General features: G+C 53.7%; 1 protein-coding gene across 1 annotated transcript; it reads right to left on the bottom strand.

Moving 5' to 3' along the window:
• Nucleotides 1-258: 258 nt before the first annotated feature.
• Nucleotides 259-9,009, bottom strand: ARHGDIB (Rho GDP dissociation inhibitor beta). The gene is made up of 6 exons (XM_075715593.1): nucleotides 8,954-9,009; nucleotides 5,117-5,305; nucleotides 4,455-4,538; nucleotides 3,531-3,607; nucleotides 1,979-2,042; nucleotides 259-1,055 (listed from the first exon to the last, which is right to left on the bottom strand). Exons 2-6 carry the CDS (start codon nucleotides 5,292-5,294, stop codon nucleotides 856-858), a joined length of 603 nt encoding a protein of 200 aa, XP_075571708.1. The 5' UTR covers nucleotides 5,295-5,305; nucleotides 8,954-9,009; the 3' UTR covers nucleotides 259-855.
• Between the last annotated feature and the right edge of the window lie 472 nt (nucleotides 9,010-9,481).

The following is a 9,481-nucleotide window of genomic DNA, read 5'->3' as shown; positions in this document are numbered from 1 at the left end:
TGTTATGGCTCCCTGGGTTCATTCAGCTGCCACCCAGGATAAGAGGTGTGGGCTGTCTACCCCCATGACAGGCCAGACTTTGGGCTTCAAAGAAGGATTCATGAAACCCCTGAAGAAAGCAGGTCTGAAATAATTTGCACATAGTTAGGCTGATGTTTTGAAGGAAGAGGCCTATTTCCCTTCTGAAACACGCTCTATAATGCATTCTCCACATCTACCTCATAGAAAAACATACTCCAGAAAAAAATGTGACACTCATGCAGAAAAGAAGAAACAAACTGGTTTTATTCTTGGGACACTGAAGTCTTGTTACAGCATCTAGCTGCATTCCCCCTGACTGGTTTTGCCTGCACAAGGATGGATTTTAACAGGGTAGGGCACCAGATACAGACCAGGAGACCATCACGGGAAGTAAGTAACCATTTACAATGAGTCAGAGCACATGGCAAGTGTAACTTGGGGATTTTCCAGGGACCAGTCCGCCCTGCCAGGTGATCTTGTTTCCTAGAAAAGGCACTTCCGGGACCGGAGTTGGTACAGGAGAGATGGAAGCAGCAGGAGGAAGTACTGGGAGAGAGGGAGAGAGATGCTTCCCAATTTAACCAATTATGTGTCATGATGGGGCAGTGGTGAGAACGGGCAGGTTATTTTCAGTGTATCAGAAGAAGCAGCAAAGGCCACCTGCAGGCCTGTGCATCAACCGAGGCTGGCACAGAGCCCTGGCTCCCACAGGAAGGGCTGCCAGGGCTGTGGCCGGCCATGGTGGCAGGAAGGAGCAGCATGGTGGGCATGGCCCACCTGGAGACTGGTGCAGGAGGCTAGGGGATGGGAAGGGGGAAGGCAAACTGGGTGAACTCATTCTGTCCATTCCTTCTTGATGGACAGATTCCACTCCCAGGTGAGATGGTCATGCTTGTCGTCATCTGTGAAGAAGGACTTGTTGTGATAGGTGCCTCGAGCCAGCATACCCTTAGGAGCCTCCTCAACAGGCGTCAGGAACTCGTACTCCTCTGGCCGTGGCCCATAACTGCCAACCATGAATGTGGCTTTGTCCACTAGGAGAAAACAATCCACAAGGGATGAGCCTCTCAGGTGGGGAATGTTAAAGGAGAGAAGAAGCATGAGCACAGATCACAGACAGAAAGGAGATAATAGGGAGAGAAAAGGATGGTCCATGTCAGCAAGGGGAACGGAATCAGTGGAAAAAGTGGGTTAGTAAAACACAAGGACAGTCAGAAGGATAAATGTATGGACAGGCAGATGGACAGGCAACTCAATCTGTACCCTCTCACATGTATGGGCTGCTGGAAGGGAGCGGGTACATCCAGCATAGGGCTTGAGACCTCTCTTGATCCCCCGCTAACTTCCTTTTCTGGTGAGAAGACACTCACCTGTGCTGAACAGGACGCTGGAGCCTTAGAGGTGGTTGCATGCAAAAATGCACGTGGGATGACTGTGTGCAAAATGGGACTTTCCTCTGCCTTGTCCAGGCAGGGCAGCTCTAGTCAAAGTGCAGAGGTCATGGGCAAATGCAGGGCTCTGCAGACAGCAAGAAGCTTTGTAGAGCAGCTCTGAATTTTACCAAGTGCATCTGGAAGATCTTTCAGGGGGTGGGAAGCTCCACACAGGCTGAGGCACTCTACAGGGGGCAGGGGGGAGGTGAAGAGCTCTGTATGGAGAGGAAATCTGTGGCAAGCACTGTCTAAACAGTGTCTCTGGGGACTCTGCTGCCGCAGACAGTGGTGTAGCATACAGATACCAGAGATGGCTCGTATTGAAATCGCACAGGAACAGGAAACAGTTGGCCTGGGTGATGCAGAGCGTGGGCAAATGCACTCTGCTGAGAAGTCTCGCCTCCTGTGTGTCGGCACAGAGGGGGCCCCAGGGCCAAGGGAGGCTCTGCAGGAACACTTCTTTGAGCTGAGGGAACACAGTGGTAGGAGCACTGGTGTGCAGGGCACAAAGATCTCTTACTCACCCTTCACCCCTGTCCGGTAGGTGTGCTGCACATATTTCAGTCCCGACACAATATCCCTGTTTACCTGCAAGAAATGACCAGAAGTAAGTGTCAAGGGAATGGTTTTGCTTCTGTATCTGCTGGTTTTCTCTCTCCTTAGAGACATACCCATCTTGGCTCCCTACACCACTGCTCTCAAAGAGTCAGCACAGGACACATTGTAGGGAGTCCTAACATGACTTCTCCACAGGCACCTGGAGACCTACAGCGTCCTCTGTGCATCTCCTGCACTTCCCCATCCTTTCCCTGACTTTGAAGCTGACTGAAGCACATCAGTCAGCTTCACAAGACGGGCTGATAAGGACAAAGAAAAGTGAAGCAGGGAGTTCCCGGTTAACAATTTCCATGTTGAAAACCAGACATGGGTGACTAGAGTCATCCCTCCAGCACAAATGGGTGGGCAAGATTAGCTCAGCACTCCCAGCTGCCCTCTAAGCTATGTGGGAAGCTGGCAAGTTTCTCCTCAAGAGACAGAAGGACACAGTTTTATTCATAATCTTTCCTCAAATCTTCCATGGATAGCTTGGCTGTATCCCTTGCTGTCCTCCTCCAGCATACGCTGCCTCCCTGCAGCACTACTCAATCTGGAAACAAGACAGGCATATCCTTTTACATCCCAGGGGAGAATTCACATGGTGCCAGCTCTTACCACCCTTGGGACTGAGGGAGGGAGTTAGAATAACTTGTCTGGCTCCAGGTGTCTCCTGTCAACAGGGCTCAGATACAGATGGAAATATTTCATAGCACAAAGGAGAGCTGGAGGTGTCTCTGGGGACAAAGTCACCTCTCAGACAGTGAGTGAGCCTCAGAGAAGGAAAATCTTTCCTACAGAACCCACAACATTAACACCTTCCCTCCTCCGTTTCAGGAGAACTATTCTCCACCCTTTTTGCCTTCTCTGCCAAAGTCAGCTTTATCTGCAGCAAACATGGAGATGATCTCTTCGGTGCTGGAGGCCACACTGCAGTGTGGCCAAGTTTCATTTTCAGCTAGAAACAGAAGAAATGGCTGACACACTGGTTAATGGGAGAGGGGGAGAAAGGAGCCCATTTGGGTATATCGTGACCTAGAAGAACTCAGGTATCGTCAGCTAAATGCTACAGTATTAAATCTTTTTATGCATACATGAAGCCCAGCAATGCAGACTGAACCAGCACTTCATGGAAAGCCATTATCTCTTCTCCTCCCTATCCATTCCCACTCTGTGTGAATTAAAGATTTTCTGGTGGCTGAAAAGCCAAGCCAAACAGCCAAAACTACCCATCTGGCTTCCAAACCACCTGTTGTTTACCATTGTGAGTGCACAGAAAGCAAGTTCTTCCAAGGGGTGAGCAAGCAGAAGCAATTCCCTGGAAAGACCTTGTCCTTTCTTGGCTAGAATACCTGAAGTTAGGGGAGCTTTACAAGGGCCCAGCTTTTGGGCAGGCATGCTGCCTGGCTCTAGTTATCTGATAGACTGTCGGTGACCGGCCTCAGCAACTGATGAGAAGCAACCAGAAGGAAAACAACTCACTCTGAAGTGGATCTTAACTCTGTATTCCACTCCTTCCTTTAATACAAAGGTCTCTTTCTTGAGTGCTTCAAGGTCACCTGTAAGGAAAGGATCAAGCTGTTAGCTAGAGGTGTCACAGCAAGAAGAGACCACACATGGTAGGATGGGGCTGGGACTGGTGTCAGAGGTGAGCATCCCTTCAAAAGATGGCACACCTACAAAATGAGCATATGGATGTCTGTGTAAGCAATTGCACTGTGAGAGCACATACACAGAAACGCCTGGGCCTGGGTGTACATCTGTGTCTGCATCCACATCTATGAAGATAATGACTAAACAAACACAGGTCTGGGCACATATACACAAAGATATTTCTGCGCAGACTCATTGTTGGGCATCTGCAGGAGCATGTGCATGCTTCATCCGTGCCCAGCCCCAGGCTGGGGTGAGTGGAGCATGTTTCGCAGCTCCTGCCCAGCTTGCGAGACTGCCCAGGCTCTGCAGGGCTCTGCGTGGTTGCAGTTGAACAGGAAGCCTCTCTGCTCCTCTGGGCCCAGCTTCCTCTGTCTACAGAAAAGGCCATATAAGGTGAAGCCTGGTTCTCTCCCCATGTCCCCAGGAGCCGGAACCACAGTATTGCTCGATTCTGAGGTTTCAAAAGAGCTCGTTACCCGAATGCATGCACATCCCTTGTGCTCGTGAGGTCTCATTGAAAGGAAGTAAGAAGACAGGAGAAACCCAGAAGTTCCTAGACCCTTGACACTCTCCTCAATTACACCTCCTTTTTCATACCTGTATACTTAAAATAAACAACAAGGCTAAGATGCCCTCAGAGTTCCTCTAAAACCCACTGTAGCACCCCAAGTACCAACTCCCTTTCAATTTGAAGCATGCCAGGGCCTTTGCTTTTTCCCCTTCACGCCCAAGGACTGAGTCTGTTCCTACCTGTAAGGTCCATAGTGATGGGTCCTGGAGCAGAGTCACATACCAGGGTGAGTCGGGTGACCACCACGTTGGGAGCTGTTGGGTCTGCAGGTAGGAAAGTCAGGGGGAAGCTGTCAGCTTGCAAAATTAAATGCAGGGGGAGGGGAATGACACTGAAGAGATGGGGTTGCTTTCCCACACAGAAACTGCACTTCATGAAACACCCAGTAACACCAGGCTTTTCTTAGCACAATAGGACCACGCATCTACCCCAGTCCTTCAACATGGATCCTCCAGCCTCCATCCCAATACATAGAGGAGGTCTTTCCACTACAGGAGATACCCCTGTGAAGATCATTCCGAGCAGCAAGGCCCCCTTTCAGCATAGGCTGGTCCCCTCATATTTCTAACCCCTCAGGAGCCCTCCAAGGCCCACACACCTCCCACAAGTCCCTTTCTAATGCCAGCACTCCCTAGTAACCTTACACCTGATGCTCAGAGCATCTTCTCTGCTTCCTTTTCATGCACCTCTCCACCTGCCCATCCCCAGTCCTCCAGCAGAAGCAGTGTATGTGCCTGGTCAAATAAGCTCCCTCTTCTTTGAAGCCACCTTGCCCCATCCCCACAGCACATGACTGCGATGCACCTCCCCAGCCCCTTCCTATCAGCATGCCCCAGCCTACCTACTACCACAGGTCCATCTCCCAGCAGGGACTTCTTGTACTTAGCAAGGCTTTCATCATCCTTGTCCAACTCTTGCAGCTCCTGCAGTGTTTTCTGGGGAGGAGGTTTGTAGTTGAGTTTCCCATCCAGCTCATCATCATCTTCCTCCACATGAGGTTCTTGGGTCTTCTCAGTCATGGTCACTTGGTCTGGGTAACAGAGGAGGGGGCAGTCAATGGGACTACTCCTCAGGGGGATAGTGTCCCTCGGGGCACTCGGTCTGAGCACAGTGTGGTTCAGTCCCCTGGGAAAGCAGGCATCCACCCAGCGCCGAATGCAGTAGGATCGTTACAGGCAAATGGCGACGGTGATCGGCTGCAATCCCGACACTGCCGTGCTGATATTCTGACTCGAACAATCCCCCTCTGCCCCCGCTCCTCTCCCTGCAGGCACCACGCGCACACGCAGACCTACACCATTCTTCCCTCCCGGGGAGGAGGTGCAGGAGCGGAGGCTGAAACCAGAGTGATTTACAGCCTATCTGCAGCGCGGTTGCTGGCCAGCAACCCTGCAATTACAAGCCACTGTACAAGGTTTCAGTGCTCGCCAGCTATCTTGCACAAAGAGCCACTGCCACACACAGACGCAAATAAAGCCAAGGCCAGAGGTTCCATTCACGCTCTCATAACGGGTTAAAAGCCACAGTCAGGCAGCATTTCATACAAAGATCAAATACCTGACAGCAACTCTCTTATATTATTAGCAAGTTAGTTGAAGCCCTCAAGGAAATGCACCCACTACAGTCTATCTGCTGGCGTTCCCAGTGGTTGCTCCCAGGAACAGGTCACTTCACGCACCGATCAGATTTCCTTCCCACTGGGGAAAGAAGCGTGACGGTGACCGCATCCAGCCCAGCTGCAGAGCAGCCCTGCGTACCTGCGCTGCATCAGTGGGGCTTCTCGGAAAGGAGAGGCAGGACAGCTGGAGCCCGCAGCCAGCACAGCTTGGACATGCACTGCTGAATGCAGGAGGGCAGCGAAGCTGCTTGGGTGGCATCCCAAATGGGAGCCAGAGCGGGGAGAGGCCAACTGTTGGGCAGCCAGGCCCAGGGCAGGGAATGGTGAACAGAAGACAAAGGCAGGAGAGGTGAGCAGTGCTGTGCCAGGTCCCCCTTAGTCAGCTGCCTGCCTCGCGGAGCCAGCCACATGGTCCTAGCCACCTTCCCACTCTTCAGAGAAAGACTGAAAAACAGCAGTTCCCTAACACAGTGGTGGTTGTTGCAAATGGCCAAGCCATTCCTTGCCATTTGGCAGCAAGTGGATTTGGTCGTGCTACACAGATCATTCAGTTCACTTCAGCTTATCCTTACATTAACTCCTTCTCAGAGGCTGTTCCTCCTAAAAATTCCCTTTTTGCCTGCTTATTTGCAGTTTCCCCAGTACGCCCTTTATCCCTCTCTGCAGCTGTGGCCTTAACATTTTTCCCCTGCTCCCAAAAGTTAAATTGGGAGCTAGCAGGATACTTCTCATTCATTAAAACAGAAAGGAAATTAAAAAAAAAATATATATATGCAACAGTTCAGGGTGAATCAGCAAGTGGAATCAGGCAGCAATGAGTAATATGCAGACTTCCCAGTGCAATTCCAGTGGGGGGGGGGGGGGGGGGGGGGGGCAGGAATCACAGAGGGGTATATTGGCGTGTTACAAAGGGACAGAGAAGGACCAAGCAGCACAGGAACAAGAAGACTCAGTCCAGCATGCTAATGGGAAATGGCCCTGATGCAAGACTACTTTGCAACGGCATTTTGTGGTGAGTCAGGAACTAGTGCAGAGCAAGCAGCCGGGAAATAAAAGGGAATCCCAACTCAAATGGACAGGAAAAAAAGCAAGTCCCAGCAGCTGAATAACCTTGGCTGAGTTCATGCCCAGCCCTAGGAGTGTGAAGGACCTATGTACCATGGGAAAGGCCCTTGAACTTGTCCTCATGAGGAAGGAAACCAGAAGCTCCCTCACAAAAGCAACAATTGCTCATGCCCCACTGCTTGCAGACCCAGCACAGTCACCTTACAAAACCTCACGATCCCCTCAGTGCCATCCCACACTCGGCATAGGAAGAAGACACGATGAGCTGTGGCAGCCAGCCACCGCCAGGTCTTGCCTTCCACTTGGGCTCCAGCTGTGGATCTGAGTCATTTCCACTCTCCTGAGCTCTCTCGCGATGCTAGGCTTCATCTGCCACCACTACAACCACAGAGCAGAGCTGCCTTCCTGCCCCCGTCCTCCATGGGAGTTTTTGTGGTTTATCACAGGAGAGGGAGAGACCCAGGCAATGGAGAGAGAGATCTCTGGCCACACGCAGAGAAAAGGCAGAGTCAGGGCTGGACCAGCTGGTTGTTTCCCATCCCTCAGAGCTTCCCTTTGCATCACACATGCCACAGACTTTCCCTGCCAGCCTGTGGGGGTGGCTCATTTGATGGAAGGGATGCTTTTAGGCTCTGAAAACCTCCCAGAGAGGTGGACAGGCAGCCTGCTGTGCCAAGAGCAAGAGCCCGCTGGGGAACAGAGCCAGGCAGGCTGCCTGGGCCGAACAACCCCTAGCTCACACTCATCTCAGGATGGCACTGATCAGACCCAAATCTGGCATTTCTCCCCAGGTTGTGGACCTGACCGTGCCTTCCTGCCAAATTCCCAGCCAGGAGATGACCAAGAGGAAAGCTCACATCGCAGCTGACCCTGCCTCTACTCACTCCAGCTCTGGGACTGGTCCCCTCTGCAAGCTGAGATACGCTACGGGGCTCAGGCACCAGCATTTCCCCAGAGTGAGCATGTTGGTACCCAGTTGTTGGGGTCCCTGGGCTCCTGTATCACCGTCCAGGCCAAGGGCTGGGCTAAGATGGAGACTCCCATGGCCTCAGGCCAGGAGCCTCATTACAAATGAGAAAATTAACCCTACAAATGCATCTATGCAAGGAGAAATTTGGGCAATTTGTGCCCTGCACCATCACATTTTTCTTCCTTTTCTGCAGCCCTAATCCACAGTTGTGCATCACCTGAGGCCTGGCAGCACCCACAAAGCAATGGGGAGAGGGGCAGGGGCAGCGCTAGGGATCCCCTGCCAGAGAGAGATGGCTGCAGGAGCAAAGGAGGAATCATGCCCTGCTGAGGCGTGCCAATGTCTCTCAGCTGGGCTCTGCCTATGCCAGGGGTGGGTGGCTGCCCTCGCACCTGCAGCAGGAGGGGGCAGGAGACATGGTGGATGGTGGGCACCTCCTCCCCCACCCCGCCCCATGCCTCCACGGGGCACAAAGAGCGATGTGACAGGGTCGTCATTTTATTTGCCCTCCCTCTGTGCATCAAATTCACTTCCCCAAACCACCCCCTGATGGAGGGCTTATCTGCAGGAAGCCGGTTTGTCAGGGAGAAAGCAATTTTCTGCGATGGGGGAGAAACACAGCGGCCCCACCAGCGCCCCCAGCCTCCCCATCCCACCCCCCTGGGGTGCGAGGGCAGAATGGGAGCCCATTGCCCAGCCACCCCCGGGGACCGCCGGGTACCGCTGCGCAAGGATACACCCGCCGTCACCCCCCGGGGGCCCTCCCGCCGCGCCGGGGGAGCGGGGGCTGCCTCCCCTTTTCCTCTGCCCCCCCCCACCCCATCACAGCGCGGAGCCCGACTTCCCCCTCGGGTGCAGGCAGGGCCCTGCCCGTCTCCCCGGACAAGGCTGGGCAGCGGAGCCAGCCGCCGGGAGCAAAGGCGCAAAGTTGCGCGGCAGCAGGGGAGAGCGAGCCGGGGGTGAGCCCGCTCCTCTCCCCCCCGCCCCGCTCCCCCCGTCCTCCCCTCGCCTGGGCTCGTACTCACCGGCTGAGCGGCGCCTGCGGCCGGGGTCCTCCTCCGCTCTCAGCGCTCAGCTTCGAGCTTTGGCAGTTGGAGCAGGAAGGAAGTTGGTGAAGAGAGAAGAAAAAAAAAAAAAAAATAACACTCACACGCAAAAAAAAAAAAAAGCAAGCAGCCGCCACCGCCACCACCAGCCCACTGGCAGAGGAAGCCCTGCGCGGCCCCGCATGCTGCAGCGCTCCGCCGCCCGCCTGCCCCGCTTTGTCTGCGCGCCCGCCCGCCCGGCGCTGCGCGATTTTTGCGCAGGGGCGCGCAGGGCTTTGTCTGCGGAGGAGAGCCCGGCCAGGGACGCGGGAGCGCTGCCCCTGCGCGGCTCCGGGCTCTCGGTGCCGCCGTGCCTGCGAGCGGGGGGCTTTGTTTTTCAGCCCCGGCTTTTATTCCGTTTATTTTCCTGGTCGATTTCAAAAGCTGGCCCTGATTTATACCGATTAAAATAAGTGGAGAATCAGGCTGAGTGCGTTCCTGCATACATGGGGGCTGAGGACGGTGTGC

Source organism: Pelecanus crispus, chromosome 1 (genome assembly GCF_030463565.1).
Source record: "Pelecanus crispus isolate bPelCri1 chromosome 1, bPelCri1.pri, whole genome shotgun sequence".
Lineage (NCBI taxonomy): Eukaryota > Metazoa > Chordata > Aves > Pelecaniformes > Pelecanidae > Pelecanus > Pelecanus crispus.
Note: the sequence above shows the minus strand (reverse complement) of the source record. Positions and strands in the feature narration are given on the sequence as shown.